Below are 20,738 nucleotides of genomic sequence, written 5' to 3' on the forward strand. Positions count from 1 at the left end.
TATTTAAACAGGGACTAGCATCTTTTAGAAAAAGGAATACCTAAGTTTAGGAAAAGGGGAGTCATTTTTAGGTGCATTTACTTAACAGAAATGGATTGAGGAATTACTGTATACCAGGCACTGTTCTGGATCTTAGTAACGGTGGGGCTCGGCCATTATAGATTCTGGTCTTCAGGAATCATGTCGAAAGGAACTAGGACACCTGCGCGATTTTGTGTCCATCTGAGCAAGTAGCAGCATGCCGTTAACATACTTACTTCCAGATAGTAAATGTAGGTAGAAATTTAACGGAAAGAAAGAGACTTTTTCCAAAAAAATTTAGTACCAGAGTTGATTTAAAAATTGAATGATGATAGGAGATTCCCCTAGGTCATAAGTGCCTTTGTTTGAAAGTCTGTGCTTTGGGGATGCATCAGTCATTATCTCACAGCATAAAGACAGTGTCTGCTGGTCTCGTCCAGCCCACCATATAACTAAGGTAGTCGTGGTACAAAGAGCATTCTGTCTACCTCTATCTTCACACTTGAGAAAGTGGAGTCTCAAAAGTATAGCGCCTACTCACTTGTTTTGATATTTGATCATAAAGATATTTCAAATGACAGAATATACCTAAACTTGTGTGTGCTGTGTGTTGTATACACACACACTGACATGTGACGTTATATATCTCATAATGTGCATTATCGATTTAATAAAGATGGGGTCAGAAACCCCCATGAGAAGAGGCCCTGAAACTTGGGAGAAGGGTCCAAAAGAAAAGAAAATCCAAGGAAAAGCTGGAAAGAAGCAGGCTGTCCTGAGCCCTAGCAGTTTGCATGCAGCTGGAGGCAGCGAGCCAGAAACCTGAGGGGCAGAGCAGGTGTGTGCCTTCAAAAGAAAATAAACCCGTTGGGGAAAGAGGTAGAAGCAGGCTGAAGAGACCAGAACAGGTTTGTTAATCTTCCCAAACATGGACACCCAAGTTGTAAATAATCTCATTTTCTTCCCAAAGAGCGGGCAAGCGGGAGCAGGACCTTTGGCCCAAGTTGCCAGGGAGCCGTGCCTGTTGTCCGCTGCAGTACAGAGCAGCCAGCGCTCTGAGTGGAGGGGCAGGCAACTGGCAGGGCGGGGACGGGCGGGGCTGGTGGAGGCGGGGCCTGAGTGATGGGGCAGGGCTGGTGGAGGTGGGGCCTGAGTGATGGGGCGGGGCTGGTGGAGGCGGGGCCTGAGTGATAGGGTGGGGCTGGTGGAGGTGGGGCCTGAGTGATGGGGCAGGGCTGGTGGAGGCAGGGCTTGAGTGATAGGGGCGGGGCTGGTGGAGGCAGGGCCTGAGTGATGGGGTGGGGCTGGTGGAGGTGGGGCCTGAGTGATAGGGGCGGAGCTGGTGGAGGCGGGGCTTGAGTGATAGGGGCGGGGCTGGTGGAGGCGGGGCTTGAGTGATAGGGCGGGGCTTGAGTAGTAGTCAGGGGCGGGGCTGGTGGAGGCGGGGCCTGAGTGACAGGGGCAGGGCTGGTGGAGGCGGGGCTTGAGTAGTAGTCAGGGGCGGGGCTGGTGGAGGCGGGGCTTGAGTAGTAGTCAGGGGCGGGGCTGGTGGAGGCGGGGCTTGAGTAGTCAGGGGCGGGGCTGGTGGAGGCGGGGCCTGAGTGATAGGGGTGGGGCTTGTGGAGGCGGGGCCTGAGTGATAGGGTGGGGCTGGTGGAGGCGGGGCTTGAGTGATAGGGGCAGGGCTGGTGGAGGCGGCACCTGAGTGATAGGGCGGGGCTGGTGGAGGCGGGGCTTGAGTAGTAGTCAGGGGCGGGGCTGGTGGAGGCGGGGCCTGAATGATAGGGGCGGGGCTGGTGGAGGCGGGGCCTGAGTGGTGGGGCGGGGCTGGTGGAGGCGGGGCTTGAATGATAGGGGCAGGGCTGGTGGAGGCGGGGCCTGAGTGATAGGGGTGGGGCTGGTGGAGGCGGGGCCTGAGTGATAGGGGTGGGGCTGGTGGAGGCAGGGCCTGAGTGATAGGGGCGGGGCTGGTGGAGGCGGGACTTGAGTGATAGAGGCGGGGCTGGTGGAGGCGGGGCTTGAGTGATAGGGGCGGGGCTGGTGGGGGCGGGGCCTGAGTGATAGGGGCGGGGCTGGTGGAGGCGGGGTTGAGTGATAGTCAGGGGCTCTGGGACTGAGAGGAAGGAAGTGAAGCTAAAAGAAGTAAGAGGAGGTGAGCTGAGCAGGGATGGAGTGGAAACAGGAAGTGGGGAAAGTCGATGGCCAGAAGTACTGGAGATGCTGGTCAGGAAGGGGAGGTTGGTGCCCACAATTTCAGAGGCAGAGTGGGTCTGAAGATGGACATATCCACAGAGGGAGGCGCCCTGAATGTGGGTGACTGAGGATGAATGAAGGTCGTAAGGGCTGAAGGGACCAGGGGAGGGAGGGGATGGATTGCCCACATGGCTCTCATAGGCTCAGGAAGATGGCAAGAGCTGAAATGAGGTGAGGCTGATGTTCTCGAAGCCAGTGTCCTCCCAGGTGGATGTCGGGGTGTTCTGGGAGTTGATGACAGTCAATGATAAGAAAGTTTCAATAGTCAGGGCGGTAGCAGGTCATTAAGTCATGAGGTTCCAGATGGATGGAGTTGCTTACTGTGGCTCAAGCATCGCAGAGGGCACTGTCCACTGACTTCAGATGTGGAAGCCTGTGTCAGAGGAGGAATCTCAGGGAGAAGGTGGGCAATTGGGTCTTGGACACCAGGCTGAGGGCAGGAGGCCTAGTGGCTTCCCAGACGTGTGCCACTTGCAGATGGCCTATTGCTTTAAATCTTAAACACACCAGGTACATTTCCCATGAAAGGCTGAAGGCTATATGGAGAGAACTGGAACACGGATCCAGGGAGAGCAACAGTGGAATTGCACATTTTTTCCTTGTAATGAAGAGGGAGCCCTGAATACCAGGGAAACACTGGGAGATTAGTGACGAGCCCTGAGACATTTTAGCTTGAGGCAAAGATTAAGTAAACATTTATATGCCAAATATCAACTAAGTGCTTAGGGAAGGGCAGATGTCTCTCTGGAGACCAACTTACCCACACGGAAGTTAATTTTTCTTTAGATTTACATAGGCATCCCAGCTGCTTCAAGCCCCTCAGGATACAAATTAGCAGAAAGTAAACTTCTAGGTCCTGGTGGTTCTGTGAGGTGTGTGGTCCCCATGCCCACCAAAAGAACGCACTAAAAAAGACCTTTGCTCTTATTAGCTCTAAGCTAATCAATCATTTAATTTTTTAAAAAAAGGGAAAGAAAGATAGCTAGAGTGCGCACAAATGTTCCCTAAGCAGGCAGATAGAATGTGTACCTGGGTGGTCAGGCCATCATTTTGAGTTTGGATTGCTCAAGTATTCTAAATGTCTTTTCAAAGATTCCTAGGGATGGGGCATGTGGTGTTTGAGTGTTTCCCTTCTTTTCTACAAGTCAGGACCAAGACATGTCTTTGGAGAGTTCAGGAGAGAGACCTTGGCTAGAAATTACAGAGGTGGGTGTCATTGGCTCACAGATGGTAGTTACACTCATGGAATGGCTATAATCACTCCAGGAGATTACAGAGAAGAAGAAGAGAGAGTACAGGCAACAACGGGGAAAACCATTACTTACAGAGCGGAGGAAGGACGAGGAGCTGTGGAAAAGGGTGAGTGGACTGCAAGGCCGTGGAAGCCACGAGAAGGGAGGGTGGAGCAGCTACCGGCCAGTGGGTCTCACGCTTGAGTGTACGTTGGCATCACCTGCGGTCTTGTTAAAACACAGATCGCTGCTCTCCAAGTTTCTGATTCAGGAGGTCTGGGTTCAGGCCTGAGAATTTGCGTTTCTAGCAAGCTCCCGGGGCTGCTGCCGCTGCTGGTTAGCCAAGCCCACTATGAGAACCTCCACCAAAGTGATAGCCAGGGAGACTGAAGGGGCTTTGGTCACTAGCTGGCCCTTGGTGATCCCAGTCAAGTGGTTTCTATACAATAGTTGGGGGTAAGAGAGAGACTCAGGGTTGAGTTGAAGAAAGAACAGGTGGGCTACCAAGCACGTGTAGACTTGTCTTGTGATAAACTCGGCTATGGGGGAAAGGTGGAAATTGGGTGCTAGATATGGATCCAGTGTGTATGTGTGTGCTCTGTGTGTGTGTGCGTGCGTGTTTGTGTGTGTGCTGTGTGTGGTGTCGTTCGTTACTTCAGAAATTCATCAAGTGCGTCCATTTGGCTACGCCCTCTTCTGGGTGGTAGTAACTACAGTAACCAGGCAAGACATGCCTCCTGCCCACCCACTGCTTACTGGGCTTTGGAGCCAGGCCCACCAGTGTGGAAAGCCCACCCCTCTGCTTCCTTACCCTGTAGCTTCAGGCAAGGTACACACCTCTCTGTGTCTCAGTTTCCGTTGCCACTCCCAGGGCACCTAGTTCTCCTGGCCCTTGTGAGGCCCTCAACCAGTCTTTTTTCCTCCCTTGAGAGAGCTCAGTGGGTGACCTTGTAGGGAGAGGAGTTGCCACATGGTGACAAACAGGCCATGCTCAGCAGCCCCGAGGGAGCGAGGAAACACGGACGCCCTCAGACCGCACATCGAGAGGTCTCTAGGGAGTGGAAGCAGAGCCGCAAGAGCGTCAGGGAAGGCTGGGCACTGAGGGAGGGTGGGTGGTTTATGGAGCATAGGAATCCCACAGGGGAAAATACCTTGTCACATTGTAGAAATGTCTACCTTATTTGCCGGCCTCATTTCATTTGTATGTATAACTTTCTCTCCATACGTCTTTCCATCCTCACCTAGAATAAATTTTATTCCCTGTAGCAAGATCCAACAACAGTAGTGATGGGCTTAGCCTCAGCTCAGTCTGAGCCACATGGATTTTCCTGCCAGTGACGGCCAGAGGCAGGCAAGGAATCAGTAGGGGATATTAACGCCCCACACGGGCACAGGTACTAATTGGTTCATATAACGCTTTTCCCATGGGCTATTTTTTTGAACACTCTTCCTCCAGGTGACACCCCACAAACTTTTCTCAGAGTTTTGCGCTGATGAGATCCCCTCCTCCAAGCATCTAAAGCCCCTTGCCCCTCTGAGAGGCCCAGCTGTGGGTTTGCCGATGGGAGCTGCGGGTGTCATCGTCCTTCGGCCTTAAGGGCTTGGGGCTTGTGCCCTTGGATGGGCTCTAGACGGAGGCCTGTTGCCACCCACACTTGCAGAGTCTGCATAGAGAACAGAAATTTGGAGGGGAACTGAGTGGGCAATGCCCCATCACCTTCCAATGTGTCTTCACCAACCATAAATAGCCCAGCCTGTTTGTGCTCATCCAAACAAGGACACAGTGCAAGGGGAGAGCTGCCAGGAAAACCACTCCGGTTCCCGCTTCCTGCGCCCCTGGCCTCGCTCAGGCTGCCCCACATTTAGACGGGAAGTTTGTAGTCAAAAAATGCCTGTGATTCCTGGGACATTTTAGGCCGTGGGGTGAGTGTGTAGGGGCTCCACGGGAGCAGCAGAGCCTTCGGATCCACATTTCTGGGAAAGGGGAGCGAGGCTGCTCCTGCCCTCCCGCTGATGAGCAAAGGAAACTGGGCTCATTGCTGCTGCAATTTTGTCCTTTCCTGAAGGAAGGATTCAACCTCCCCGGGCAGTAATGGCCCCTCACAGAACACTTCTGAAGGACTGGCTTCATCTCTGCTCCCTCCACAGACGGGCGGAGCCCTCTTAATGTTGCTTATTTGCAAGAGAAAAATCTCCAGAAGCATCAAACATGTGCATTTTGATTATTACCGCCCCAAGTGTGGTGGGCAAATGCAGGGCTGGGCGTCAAGAAGCTTCCATCCAGTTTTAGCTTTGCTACCAATTAGCTGTGTGGCCTTGGGCTCATAACTCCCAGCCTTAGAGCCCAGGACCCTCGTCTGTAATAAAATGGGGGCCTGAGCCAGGTAATCTTTACCCAGTTGTGTTTTTTTAACATCTTTATTGGAGTATAATTGCTTTACATTGTTGTGTTAGTTGCTGCTGTATCACAAAGTGAATCAGCTATATGTATACAGATATCCCCATATCCCCTCCCTCTTGCGTCTCCCTCCCACCCTCCCTATCCCACCCCTCTAGGTGGTCACAAAGCACCGAGCTGATCTCCCTGTGCTATGCGGCTGCTTCCCACTAGCTATCTGTTTTACGTTTGGTAGTGTATATATGTCCATGCCACTCTCTCACTTCGTCCCAGCTTACCCTTGCCCCTCCCCATGTCCTCAAGTCCATTCTCTACATGTGAGTCTTTATTCCTGTCCTGTCCCTAGGTTCTTCAGAACCTTTTGTTTTTAGATTCCATATATATGTGTTAGCATATGGTATCCATCAACAGATGAATGGATAAAGAAGATGTGGCACATATATACAATGGAATATTACTCAGCCATAAAAAGAAATGAAATTGAGTTATTTGTAGTGAGGTGGGTGGACCTAGAGTCTGTTATACAGAATGAAGTAAGTCTGAAAGAGAAAAACAAATACCCAGTTTTAATAGTCAGAGCCTAAGTCTGAGATGTTGTGAGCGGGCAGCCAGGAAAGCAGGGAGGGAGCGTTCATCTCCATTGACCTCGCATCCTCAGCACATGATTGGACCAGGAGCAAGGGGTTGGAGCAAGAGAGAAGAGAGGGTATCTCTAGAAACTTCACATCTGCCATCTGTCATCGTCCCTATGAGTAGATAACTCCCAGGTGGGATGAAAGCTGGGGAAAAATGGAGGATGCAAAGGCACCTCAGTGGTTTTCTGAGTACAGGGGATGGGGCTTTTCTATTTCTTTTTCCTTTCCTTTCTTTCCCAACCTTTTTTTTTTTTTTGTGCCCATAACAATTTTTAGGCACTTAAAACCCAGACATTTCCATTATGGTAATAGATCCTTCTGAGGGCAGGGAGCGGAGACTGCAGAAAAGATTCATCATCTGGACGTGGGATCTTCTGCTTGCTAGGAATCAGTCCACTCTTTTTCCCTTCACCCCCCCACTCACCTCAGAAGCGTGTGGGGTCTTTTTGGTGGTTTTTAGTTGCTGCTGTCAGTGCTGCTGTTCATTTATTTATTCACTTGTTTGCTTGCCTCGGCTTCCTGTGCACTTCAGCATCTTTTCCAGGCCACATGTCTTGGCTTAACTGTCCCAACTTGGGCTAAATTGGGGCATGCCACTGGCTGAGCTCATGTTCTCAAGGGATGCACATGGCGCATCTTCCACATTTCCAGCTGTTCACATGCCCCATCTCACGTCTCAGGTCTGAGTGGAAGGAGCAGGCCCCCCTGGGTGGGTCGGGTATGGGATTTTTGTTTATTAGTAGCACTTTTTAACTCGGGGAGCAAAGGCGATTTACCCAGCTGGCAGTGAGCTGCAGTGACACAGGCTGTCTGGCATCCTCGATGACTCACCATCTCCAGGACCAAGAGGCTGAGTGAAGCAGCTTTGAGAAGCGGTCAAGAGCTTGGGCTCCAGAGGCAGAGTTAGTAGGTTCAAATCCAGAATCCCACCGTTCAACTAGTTTTATGACCTTTTGTCAGCAAGTGACTTCATGTCACTGAGCCTGAGTTTCCTGATCTATATAATGAAAAGAAGGGCCGCACAGGTGGGCTTCTCCAGGAAGCAAATTTTAGTATGCGAGACCTGTGTAGGGTTCAGTGCCTGTGGGGAGGGAGAAGGAAGCCGCTTTGGGCAGAGGGAGAAAAGTTGTGACGCCGGCTCCCCAGAGCCTCGGCCAAGTCCATGGGGGCTTTGGGGCTAAAATGGCCCCTCCGAGTTGTCTTATGTTGGGCTGAGATGGCTGAGACTTTTATACCGTGAAATGTGGGCCACGCTGGAAAGGCCAAGGAGGCTCTCTGCAGCTGAGGTAGTCCCTGGAGGGGCCAACAGCATTTCCACCGGCGGGGGCGACCAGCCCTTCACAGAAGGGGGCTCTGGGTGCCATGCAGAGTAGCTACTTCAAGGCGCAGTTGGGGCGATTGAATCATACACGGAAGGAGCTTATCCTAGTGCCTGGCTTGTGGCAGGCAGTCAGTAAAGCGTAGGTGCTGCTGTTACTTCTGTGGGATTGTCGGTTCCACTTATTGCTGCTGGGTGTCCTTGGGCTGGTCAACCTGTTCCCTGCGATTTAGGGTCCCTGGCCAGAGAAGCAAGGAGACTCTTAGTTGCTAGTTGCCTATCCAAGTCACGTGTTTTAAATATCCATAACCAAACCTGCTGAAGAAATACAAGAAAATACCATTATTTTGATTTAACAATCAGAGGTGAGTGAGGACAACCATGTTCCAATATCTTTATTTAACAATATCTTTATTTAACAGCTGTGGGCATAGAAACTCACCATAAAAAAAAAAAATGCCCTCACAGGAGCTAGTAAACTACAAAAGTATGAGCTTTTTCCTCTTTTGTTGAATTTAGTAACATCCTTTTTGCCAAAATGGTACCCATGTGTTGGGCAGACTGGAGGAGAACAGGGACCATCGAGGGCTGCAGCCTCATTGGGTGTCACCCGCTCCAAACGTGTGCTTTGAAGAATTTCAGAACTTCTGCTATTTTTCGGAACTGACATTCATTAGCTTTGTTGTAAACGTCTATAAATACAGTGAAAGGCATTTACAAATAGACATTGTAAAATGCTTCCACACCCACAGTCTGAACACTGTCAAAACACCAGCTGCAGCTTCCCTACTTGGAAGGATCAGAACCTTTTTTAAACTACACCTACTGTGTTTTCAAAATAGGCTTGTTTCTGGCCCTGTGTAGAAGATAATTTCAGCCGAAAGCCTGTGTCTGCTCTTGGCATGAGGGATCAGGACTTATTCAGAGAGACGGGAGGATCCCAACCTCCTTCCTTTCAGAATATGGCTGGCGCTTCAGAATCTGGGGAGCGGTCACTCACAGCTGCTATTTCCTATTTCTTCGGGTGGGGGGATCCCTCATGACCTGGACCTCTCAGTGTAGGATTTGTAACTCCACCCCCCCCAAATGGTTCCCAGGTGAGTTCCAGGTGTGGTCACAGGGGATCACAGAGGCACCTGTGGTGGGGGAGATCCTTAAAGGAGAGTTTGTAGGTAGGGGCCAGGCAATCTCATCTTTTACCTGGATGATACTGTTGGGGAGAAAGGAGAGCGAACATAAGCTGCCTGAATTGTACAAATCTCTGTTATTAAAAGTGAAGTTTTTAGGGCTTCCCTGGTGGCGCAGTGGTTGAGAGTCCGCCTGCCGATGCAGGGGACACGGGTTTGTGCCTCGGTCCGGGAAGATCCCACATGCCGCGGAGCGGCTGGGCCCGTGAGCCATGGCCGCTGAGCCTGCGCGTCCGGAGCCTGTGCTCCGCAACGGGAGAGGCCACAACGGTGAGAGGCCCGCGTACAGCCAAAAAAAAAAAAAAAAAAGTGAAGTTTTTTTTAAAAAGAGTGAACTTTAAAAGGAATGAAAAATTTACCTGTAGGCTTATCCCAGAGACAACTGCTATTAACATATTGGGCTGTTTCTTGCCCATCTTTTTCCTATGTATATTTTGGTTTGTTTTTCATTGATTTTACATAGGTGTGATCATACTGAATGTCATACAACTTTATGTCTTTAGGGACTAATGCAGTTACTATAAATACATAATGCATTCCCATTTCAGAAAAAAAGGCAAATGTTCATTAATTCTACAAGTATTTTTGAGCTCCTGACGTGTACCAGGTGCTGGGCTGGTGCTAGAAATCACCCATCAGACTCCCCAGGAATAACCACTATAAAAACATGTTCTTCTCGCCTAAAAAAAAAAAAATCCCTCTTCCTAATATATCAGAAGGGCATGTGGGTGCATGTGCAGTGAGGTGTATGTCATTTTTAACTTGTATTTGTCGCCTTGACATTGTAACATAAGCATCTGTCCCTGTTGTCATTAACTGTTTATATGTATCATTTTAATGGCTGTATAAAAGTCCATCATGTATCATAGGTTATTCAACTGTTCCCCTATTTATGAGAGACTCCAGTTCTTTTCAGTTTTTCTTTATTACAAATAATGCTGTGATAAACATCTTGATCCGCAAAACCCAGTTGGGTATTTCAGACTATCTCTTTAGCGAAGACCCGATGAACGTTTTAAATGCTATTGATATACACCCTGTTCTTAAAAATTACTTCTTTTTACCCTGCCCTGTTCCCCAAGGGCTTGGAGGTAACTTTCAAAAATGCATATAAAAGAATAAAATAGTTAAGAGTGACAGTAAAGGGGAAATAAGGGCAGAAAAGTAATACAGCCCAAGATCGGATAAGCACCACAATGGGCATAGAGTTCTCTACGGCCCCCCTCGAGACAGAGGCTCACATTGGACTAGAAGCTTCCAGGTATCAAACCAAAGAGGGAAATGGTAGCTCCAAGATCCACAGTTACTAAAATGCACGAATAAGCCACATGTTCAGAAGCAGCCGAGTTGTTCTGAGATACACATGGTTCACTGACATGCAAATCTCCCCATCCACACCTCCAACCCCTGCCCCCATGACGTTCTCCCCAGCTGCCCACTAGGGTGTCACCTCCAACCATCCTCACCTTTGGCCAGAAAAAAAGGTCAGTGGAATTAACTGGACTTTCCTTGCCTGAGTGACCTCTCTCCCTGGACAGAACATGTGTTTTCGTAAATTTTAATCCTTGATGTGTTTCCAAAAGGACAGAGCTGTCTGGCTGTGAGTATAACTTGAGTTCAGTCTGTGAGTTGGGAAGATGACAGCACCAAATCTTTCAGGCTCTGTAGATACCAAGTAATAAGATTAAGAGCCCTCAAGAACTTTTAAAAATGAAAATGCTGGGCTTCCCTGGTGACACAGTGGTTAAGAATCTGCCTGGCAATGCAGGGGACACGGGTTCGAGCCCTGGTCCGGGATGATCCCACATGCCGCGGAGCAACTAAGCCCGTGCGGCACAACTACTGAGCCTGCGCTCTGGAGCCCGCGAGCCACAACTACTGAGCCCACGAGCCACAACTACTGAAGCCCACATGCCTAGAGCCCGTGCTCCACAATGAGAGAAGCCCTCACATCGCAACGAAGAGTAGCCCCCGCTCGCCGCAATTAGAGAAAGCCCGCATGCAGCAACGAAGACCCAGTGCAGCCAAAAATTTAAAGAATAAAAAAAAAAAAAGAAAATGCTTTCTTACTAATAGTACCACATTTCTAAAACATTTCATTCAGAAGTTTACATTCAAATTAGCAGATGCTCGGGCCCTGCCAATAAAGTTTTGAAATAAACATCCTTAATCCTGCCATTCCTGTTGGCTCGCTGTCTGTCCAAGGGAGTGTGCCCCGTGGGGCCTGAGCTTCGGTAGCCGGTGGGGTGGAGAGGGGGTCTGCTACAGAAATTTGGCCCGGGGGTCCCACAGCCTTGGGAGGTTGAGGTGAGGCAGTCTCCTAAGGCACATGCACAGTCTTAGAGCTGTACTTTCTCTTGGTGGAGACTAAGCCATTGGGCCCAGCCCTGGTTCCCTGGAGTTCTCACCTCTGCTTGTCTTCTGGCCGAGGGTGCTTGAGGTTAAGAGCCAGTCTTGTTCACTTGGGAGCTGAGGGAAGCTGACCTCTGTCTACTGGGCCTTCTCCACTGTCACAAGGATACGCATGTCTCGCTGAATGCCACCCCCATCACCCCTTCTTGGGTGGGGAATCCAGAAGTCTGCACCTTACCTCCAGGTTTACAGGTCGCCAGCTTCTGCTTTCCTCTGTCCCCATTGCCTCCAGGACAAACTAAACCCCGAGGGACTCAGCCCAGCACCGTCTGACCTTTGCCAACCTTTCTCCTCTCACTGCTCTCTGAGGATCTCAGACTTTAGCCCGGCCACACTGGGCACTCCCAGCTACCCTTGGGTCCTTGCTCCGTCATGCCTCTTACTGATACGTCCTCTGTCCCTTTTCCTCCAAGGCCCAACTGTGATGCCGCCTCCTCTGTGTGCTCCCAGCGCGCCCCGCAGATCTCTGTCTTGACCCAGTTCTTGATTCCCTTAAGACCTGGATGTGCCTGTATCTTACCCAGCCTGTGCCATGTGGGCCCGGGGCTGTCTGTCTCCCATTTAGACCACGAGACCCTCCGGAGTAGGTACGACCTGGCTTGGCCCACTCATCACCCCCAGCATGGTGGGTATTTGACAATACGCACCTGGAATAAATCTGTTACTCGTTGTGTAGTTCGGCTGCCTGGTGAGCACGGGGGGCTGTGAGATGGACTATTTCTGTTGCTTTCCCGGGAACAACTACTTGGCTTCTCCCTCTCATTTCATGGACAAGAACCTCTCATTTTAAGGGCAAGGATCTTTTCCTATTTCACTTGCCATCACAGACCTTGGATAATCTTATTCAGGGCTCATCCGCCTGAAAGGGTCCCCAGAGCTGCCCGTTTGGAGGGATTTGGAGGAACCTTCTGCCCATGCATGAGTGGCTGCTTCTCTCATCGTGTTGGAGGCCTGTCCCCATCATCCCAAAGGGCTGCTCCTAGCCCAGATAGAGAGGGAAGTCTCTCGTGTCCTGATGGGCACAGGGCCACCCACCCAACAGCTGTCTGATTTTACAGGCCCATGCCCCAGCACCAGCTTTCAGGCTGCCAGATCTCAACTTGACACCTTGTGCCTGTCAACAGCCTGGGTGGTGCCTCCACTCCAGGCCAGAAACCCTTTTTCTCAAGGTTAAAAGTAGCCGACCTTTGACAAGCAACATTGGCTAAATTCCTGGCTCCTTAAAAGGGAAGCTCCTGGGTATCGTTTGCTGGTGCTTATTTGGCCATGGGGCAGGAGCGGGCCCTACGTCGCACCCTGTGGACCAACAGGAGGGTTTGTGGTTGAAGGTGCATTGCTGAACAGTCGTTATTAAAATAGCCGTCTCTGAAAATGTGTGTGGGAGGGGAGGGCCTCCAGTCTGTCGGCTGGTTTGCACCACGGCCCATGTGGCTGGACAGCTTGTCAGCCCCCGCTGGTCAGCCCCAGAGGCGACAGTGTGACCCATCCCCCATGCAGCGTACTCCTTAACTTGTGTGCAGCGAGAAAGCTGACGAAATGACAAGGACACACGCCAATTATTAAATGCCCGGACTTGTGTCTTTAATGTAGGGGTGACGGTCCAAAGATCGACTTGGCGGGCAGTTCAATCTCCGGCATCCTGGACAAGGACCTCTCGGACCGCAGCAATGACATCGGTGAGTAAGGAGAGCATTCTCGCTTCTCTTTGCAAAACTTTAAAAGAACCACAGAGCTTGATTTGCCCCTTCCACCAGCCTGATGAGAACGAACACAACCATTTAAATGCAAGGCTAACAACCCTCAGTTGGTTTTAGATATTGCAGTCTCGTAAAGATGGGAAGTAATGGTGGTTTCCACGTTAAAACAGAACGCCTGGGATTTTTACTCTCCCCGGCCTTAGGAAAATTTCCTTGCAAGGTCTAATGAAAAGAAATGTTGGGGCTTCCCTGGTGGCACAGTGGTTGAGAGTCCGCCTGCCGATGCAGGGGACACGGGTTCGTGTCCCGGTCCGGGAAGATCCCACATGCCGCGGAGCGGCTGGGCCCGGGAGCCATGGCCGCTGAGCCTGCGCGTCCGGAGCCTGTGCTCCGCAACGGGAGAGGCCACAACAGTGAGAGGCCCCCATACCGCAAAAAAAAAAAAAAAAAAGAAATGATGAACAGACCTTTTGGAGAAGTGGGGATTAGCACTTTATATTCATATTTTCCAGCAATTTATGTATTTAGTCTAAAAAGGTGAATGGGTGGACATGCAGCATGGCGGAATTCACTGTAGACACAGCACTAAGTGTTTTGACTTTGAGTTAAAAATGAGCTTTGATGCGGTAATTGCCACTTAGTTCAGAACGTGAGTGAGTTTTCCTGAGGTCAAGATACCACCATGTGACAGATGGGAAGGTAGCTCGAGTCCGTGGGTAAACAGGCAGAGGGCTTTGGGGGGATGTGCGTGGGTGGAGTGCGGTCAAGTGCGTGCTGGTTGAGGCCTCTGTTGGTGTGACGGGGTGACAGCCCTTTTAAGAAATCCAGATTCAGGGACCACATTTCTTTCAGCTTTACATCTTTTGTTTGTACCTGTCATGGTCAGAAGTTAGCACTCTCATATTCTACATGACAGAGAGGGATACATTTTGGACTTGGCCTTTCATAAGTTACATTTTTTTATTTTGAAATAATTAGAGATTCACATGCAGTTGTAAGAAACAGTGCAGAGAGAATCACATACCCTTTGCCCGGTTTCTTCCAGCAGTAGCATCTTATGAACTATAGTGCAAGGTCACAAGCAGGATATTGACATTGATACACCCCACCAGACTCCTCAGTTGTAGTGGTACTTATGTGTATTTAGTTCTCTGCAGTTTGGTCACGTGTAGCGTTGTGTATCCACCACCACAGTCAAGATACAGAACATTTCCCTCACTGCTAGGATCCATCATGTTGCCGTTTTATAACCACTAACCACACGCCCCTCCCCACTCCTCTTCCCTAACCTCTGGCAGCCACTATCAAGGATTGATTTGTCATGGAAGGTTCCAGCATGATTTGCATTGGCCGCTCAATTTAGAAACAAACGTCCGACAGCTGGCAGGCCTTGTAAGAGAATGGTCACTAGGGCGCCCAACATGAGCATTCTCATCACCTGGGGTTACTCTTTCTTGGGTGCAGTTTTCTTCTGAACCTGCTAATAGAGTTGCATCTTTGCAACTGCTGACCTGCAGTGTCTGGTCTGATCTTATGACAGCTTGGGAGTAGGATATGTCATGACCGTAAATACCAAAAGTGTTTGCCCTGGTTCCAGAAACTGTTTTAAATCCTCGCTTAGCCTTTGAGAAGCGCAGTCAAGAAGCGTGACCAGGAGCTTCTGACGGCTTGGGCTGATGCAATAATAGAAACACTAGCCTGCTGTAGCTTTGGACTTGGTTAAAGGGCAGAGGAGAGCAGAGCAGCAGTTGGCCGTGAATGAGAAGGAAGCACCAGAATGAGCCTGATTAAGTTCTGGTTTTACTGCTGTGGTTCAACATTTGGGCCCCATTTTAAGGCAGGCTGGCCCGTTGGCGAAGTGACAGTGAGGGTCACACGGGGCCCGCCACAGGAAGGGAGGTATCACCCGCCGCCAGGACGCACAGGGCCGTGCCTTGCTTGTCAAGAGCGTTGGCCTCTGAGCCTTGTTTTCTTTGGGTCTGGAGATGGCTGAGGTGGCTGTCACGAAAACACTGACAAGCTGGTTGGGAAACGTTGGGGACGTTGATGGGGGAGGGTTAGCCTATGGAAGCTCTTCGTACTGTGTATGTATCTGGGCGCCCAGAAAGAGATGCTGAGGTGTGGCTCACTCTCATTTTGCCAAGAAGACATTAATCCCAGGAGACTATAATTCCTGAAGCTAATAATTTAGTGTATATATTATTTGCATTGCCAGAAATGATGCTTGGCAGCCTTGTAAGCAACCGCTAAATCCTTGAGTACCTACTGCTCAAGTGCAAGGTTATACTACTCATACACAGGCCCTGCTTTCCAGGGGCTTTGGGTCTGTTGCGGCCCCTAAGACGGCAAATGGAAAGTGTAACACTGACGGTCTGTCTAAATGCTGACGGAGTGGTAGAAAGTAAGACTGATCAGAGTTGGGGCTGCTCCTTGGTGCCTAGGATGTCAGGGTAGGCTCCCTGAAGGGGAACAGACTTACCTGGATCTGGAAGTTGGATTCGCTTCGGTAGAGGCAGAGGCAGGGAAATCACAGGGAGAGGGCTGATACCTGAGCATAGGTTGGCCTGGCTGCGGCAGAGAGCTTGCGCTGACGCGGAGGGGTGGTGCTGACCCGGAAATGGAAGTCGGGGCTGGATTGAGTTTGAGAGGGATGGATTTGTAATTTTTTCTGCAGGCAGTGGGAGCTCTTGATGGTTGACACTGAAGTGACATGATCGGGTCTAAAAATTCAGATAATAAGCGATGGAGCTTTGTGGGACCAATCAGATGAAGGGAAGGTGGGTGACAGGGAGCCAGGTTATTTGATAGTTCGCCTGAGAGGCAGTGAGAGGGAGCCGGAGTGGAGCTGCTCAGAAGAGGCTTGTGAAACAAGGGGTAGCTGCGCAAGCAGCAGTGCGAGAGAATGAGCGCTGGTCCTCGGGAACAGATGGGATTTGGGAGGAGGAGAGAATGATTTGTTAGCTCTGAGGTTTTAGGGTTGGGTGACTGATTGGTGGGGGGAAATGACTTGGGTAGAAATAAGCATATCCAGAGGAGGAACTGGTTTGGGGGGAAACGTGATGAATTTACGCATGTTGACACTGAGATTTGGGTGGATGTCCCATGTCAGTGCTGGACGAGGACTTGAAGGTGGAGCCTGAGGCCAGAGCGGCGGGCAGAGCTTGGCGTCTGCAGACCTGGGTTTGAGTGCTGTTGATTCTGCTGCTTCCTGGCTGGGTGACCTTCTGTAACTTACACCAGCTCTCTGAGCTTCAGCTTCGTTCTCTATAAAGAGTTCTAACGTCTCTCTAAGCTTCCTCACCTTGCCTTGCAGAATTACGTAAAATCTGTTGATGAGCTGCCAAAAGACAGAGGTGCTTATTATTAACGTTGTTGTTTGCTTAAAAGAGATAAAGTCAAGAAGATAAATAAAATCCTTACCATGAAAAAAGAGAAAGAAGGACCTAGAACTGAAGACTAAACCTTGTGCAAAGCCCTCATCTAAGGGAAAAGTGGGCTCTTGCAACATCACAGGGGCCAACGGAGGAGAGGATTTTAAGCAAAGTGTCTTAGGTCCAGATGCAGAAATGTTCTTTGCAGATGGGTCGGTCAAGATTAGGACATTGCCAAGGGGCTGGCTCTCTTCAGGGCTGCTTTTGTATATCTGCTTTTGTAGCATTTGTTCATTGTTTTGAATCAAGAAGGAAATTATTTGTACCAGAATGTTTTGTTAGTGTTTCAGACAATTGAAGCTGTCCAAATGCGGGCCGCTGCGAATAACAGAATACAGCCTTGAAAGCCATTGGAAATCATCGTTGTTAGCTATAAATAAATCTGTGTTTCCTCTTAATAAAGCTATAATTTTAAATTATTATCATATTAAATTAGGGAGCATGGCTTTTTCAGATCTCGTGTGGGCAGCTACCAGCATCTGTCAGCCCGAGATAATTTAGAATGAAATCAGTTGGTCCAAAGCTAACTTGTTGATGTCAGTTTGAGATACTGTTTGTATCAAACTATGCGGCCATATTTCAAGTAACATAATAGGAAACATGGATGAGCTCCAACACAGGCCTGCACATGAATAGAAATGAAAATTAAATTGTCTGGTTTTCTCTTGCTGACGGAAGAACCTCTGTTCCGATTGAATGGGAGATTAGAGGCCGCAGAGTCAAGTGCCGTAACATTTACTTTTATTATGTGCATATTGTAGTTCCCATGGCATGGTGGGATTTACTGTTACACTTCAATGCTACGGAGATTTTCTGTTCCTTTCACACTAAAGCACATAGCAACAGGCCTCCAGGTGCGAAGCAGCCTGGGAACTGAGCCATCTAGTTTCAACTAATTGACTTCAAAAAAAAGCCCTTCTCATTCCTCCTAAGTTGCTTGCCTTCTTTGTTTTGACTCTTGTTTTCCATTCCATTCAAATCTCATCATACCTTTCCCACTTCCGTCTCTTTACGTGGACATCACTCCTGTTCACTTGAGGAAGCTCATTTCCCCTCTATCTTTTCAACTGACCCCACAGACCCACACTTCACATGCCAGGCAGTTTGGGGCCAAGTATTACCAGCTTTACAGTCTATGGTCTTAGGATGTGGAACTGGTTTGGAAGCTTTGAAGGCAAACTTCAACTTGTTCTCGGATCTCTCACCGATGCCTCGGCCTGTGGTTCATTCAGACCAGGAAATGTAAAAGCACTTCCCTGCCTGTGCCCTGGGAATGCTATTAAGAGCTAATTGCTTGTGGCTGGGGTGCTGGAGAGCTTCTGAAGCTGGGCTGTGCTGATGGTTGCGCGCTCTGTAAATACTAAAAATTATTAAGTTGTACTCTTAAAATGGATGAACTTTATGGTATCTAAATTATACTTCAGTAAAGCTACTGAAAAGAAAAGAGAGCTAACTGAAATTTTCTGAGCATTCACTTTGAGGTCTCAATGTCAAAAAAAGATACACACACCTTTGCCTCACTTTATAAAACAGCTTTGTATATCTATTTAATAGCCACTATGTTAGTGTTTCTGAGTTGTCTATAAACCAACCTTTTATAAATAGGATTATGTTTCAGGTGTGTTAAGGAAGCTCTCTAAAAGCTTGTAGTGGAATCATTTTGTAATACAAGTAAGTTCCTTCGAGGTGTTAAATAAGTGTATTGTTTTACACAGTTTTCTTATATTGGGGCCCACCTGGGCATTGATACGTATCGTCACAGCTGTGGTGATAGAATAATCACAAAGCGTTCGGAAGACTTAGGAGTGCTTTTCTAAGAATATTTGGGGGTAGAACAGGCCTTTATAATCTTTGATTCCTCTTTGAGGTACAATTTGTGATAGTTTCTTCTGAGTAACATAACTGTGGGTATTCCGTCCTAGTGTTAGAATCATTCCTCCAGTGCAATGAAGAGCATACGCTCTCTCTCTTCATCTCCCTCTACTGTTGTCCTGAGGTTATAGTGGTGAAATCATAGCAGTGGGAGCGAGCAAGCAACAGGAAAGAAGGAACTAATAGTCACTGGGTGCCTACTAGACGTTTGGTATACTTTATATATTTCTCATCATCACCATCCCTGTGAGGGAGATGTAATGTCTCTTGTTTTACAGGGACTGGACAGGGAATGAAGAAAGTCAGGTAATTTGGGCAAGGTTAACCAACTGGTAAATCACAGAGTTGGATTTGAACCTAGTTCCCCCTGACCCGTGGAGCCCAAATTTTCCAGTATATGAGGTTGGTCTATATCAGTGGTTCTCAACCAGTCTCCCCAGGGGACATTTGGCAATGCCTGGAGACATTTTTGATTGTCCCAAATTGGGGGTGGAGGTGGGAGTGGGGATGCTACTGACATCTAGTGGGTGGAGACCAGAAATGCTGTTAAACATTTTACAGTACACAGGGCAGCCCCTGCAGCAAAGACTGATCCGATGCCACTGTCAATAGCACCGAAGTTGAGAAAGCCCAGTCAGTGCCAAGAATCCAGTGGTGAGTTAGGAACAGCTGGGAGAGGGACAGTGTCCCCTCAGTTGAGTGCAGCCTTATGGTCCTGGGATGGCCCATCTAATTTCCTGAGAATCTCTATAAAACGGAGTGTGAAAATGGTTTCAGAGCTCTTGGAAACTTGTGAGTTTATATACAAAAAAGTAAATATATTTAAGTTATTCACCTAAGCACGGACCAAGGAAGTTGCCACGACCTTTGAGAGAACGCTCATCCTCGTTCTCCTTGCCCTAGAAAAAAATGATATAATTTGCATCTGATTTTCATACAGAAAGGGTGTTATGTTTGGGATTAGATACTCTGCCAAGATTTAATACCCAGTGTTTAAGTGGATGTTAAATGAAAGGACAACAACAAACATGAAATTTAATCAGTGCTAAATTAGAAATCTGTGTGGTAAAGCTTAAGCCTGTATATAGTATAAAGCAATTTAATAGTGACCAGTAACACAAAATTTTTGTCAATATGACACCAAACCTCTATAAACAAGTGATTAAAATTTTAACTTATTTGAAATTTCTGCCTTATGCCATAAGAAACCATTTCTTGGGATTTCTTGGACAGATTTCGGGGAAGAGTTAGATCCCAGGCTTTGGGCTGTTGGTTTTTCTGTCCCCATTTTTATATTTTAACTTTCCCCTTTTGGAACTAGAGAGCCAGTTATTGGGCCTTGTAGCATTTCAGGTCATTGAGCAATTTCTCGGGTTTAATAGGACAACATATACTGTGTCCTGCCTGTCTTAAAGAACACCATGGGTGACATTTGGAGTGTTCCAGAAGGGCTGCTGGCTGAGCATGTGTGTGAACAAGCCGCACCTCTCGGCTCTCTTGGGGTTAGTTGCTCTGACGTGAGAGCTTTCATTTGAGAGCCACAGCTCACTGTTACAGACAGTGTCCCTTTACCAGTGACCTTCAGACATGGTCTTTGGGATCAGGAAGGTGGCTGGCATTACCCGTGCAGAGGAGAGGAAGATGTGGTCCCTGCTATGTCACCATCGACTCTGCACATGAGGCTGTGGGGTGTGCATGTGTGGGGCTCTGGCTCCTATTCAGGGACACCAGTCATGACCAAACTTCAGTTTGTATCAGGATGATTTGAGAAGCACTATGCATTTCTCAAGCGTGGTGATAGAAGGCAAAAGAGATTGTGCTTAGGGTCAAACGCTTTATACCAAGGAAGTGAAACAGGTTGAGCTTGTGATTGCTGGGTCTTGAACCTAGTCAGTCCCTCTGACCGGTTTTGGTTTCCTCCCCGCCCTTCAGGACTTAGCCTTGGCTCAGAAGAGGTTCTCCGCCTGGGCCTCCCCGTCCAGTGCCCCTTCCCCTGGTTCCCGACCTCTCGCCTAAGATTCTAGGTTTGTGCTGAGTAAATGAGGCCAATCTGGCCACCGGCATTGGTTTCCAAATCACCTCACCGTCTTAGAGAAGATGGGTTGATGGCAAGCCCTTGTCCTTCTCAGCACTTCCGAGAGTCTGCTGTGTCAGGGTTCCACTGACACATCTACACAGTTAGAAACATCGGTCCAGACCAAAACTGAGGTGCTCACCTCTGCCTGCTTGGCCCCCGGCAGGGCAATCCTGGCCTTTGGCAGTCTGTCGCATGGATTAGGTTC

At 48.9% G+C, this 20,738-nt stretch overlaps 1 protein-coding gene across 12 annotated transcripts in view; it reads left to right on the top strand.

The window, feature by feature from the left end:
* SH3KBP1 (SH3 domain containing kinase binding protein 1) overlaps positions 1-20,738 on the top strand; it is a 345,587-nt gene that overhangs the window by 296,049 nt on the left and 28,800 nt on the right. For all 12 annotated transcript variants that reach the window (XM_060292550.2, XM_070044699.1, XM_060292553.2 and 9 more), the window contains one exon: positions 13,047-13,132. In XM_060292550.2, coding sequence (XP_060148533.1) covers positions 13,047-13,132 — 86 coding nt within the window. The remainder of the gene's footprint in view (positions 1-13,046; positions 13,133-20,738) is intronic.

The sequence above is a fragment of the Globicephala melas genome, chromosome X, assembly GCF_963455315.2.
Source record: "Globicephala melas chromosome X, mGloMel1.2, whole genome shotgun sequence".
In the NCBI taxonomy this organism is placed as follows: Eukaryota; Metazoa; Chordata; class Mammalia; order Artiodactyla; family Delphinidae; genus Globicephala; species Globicephala melas.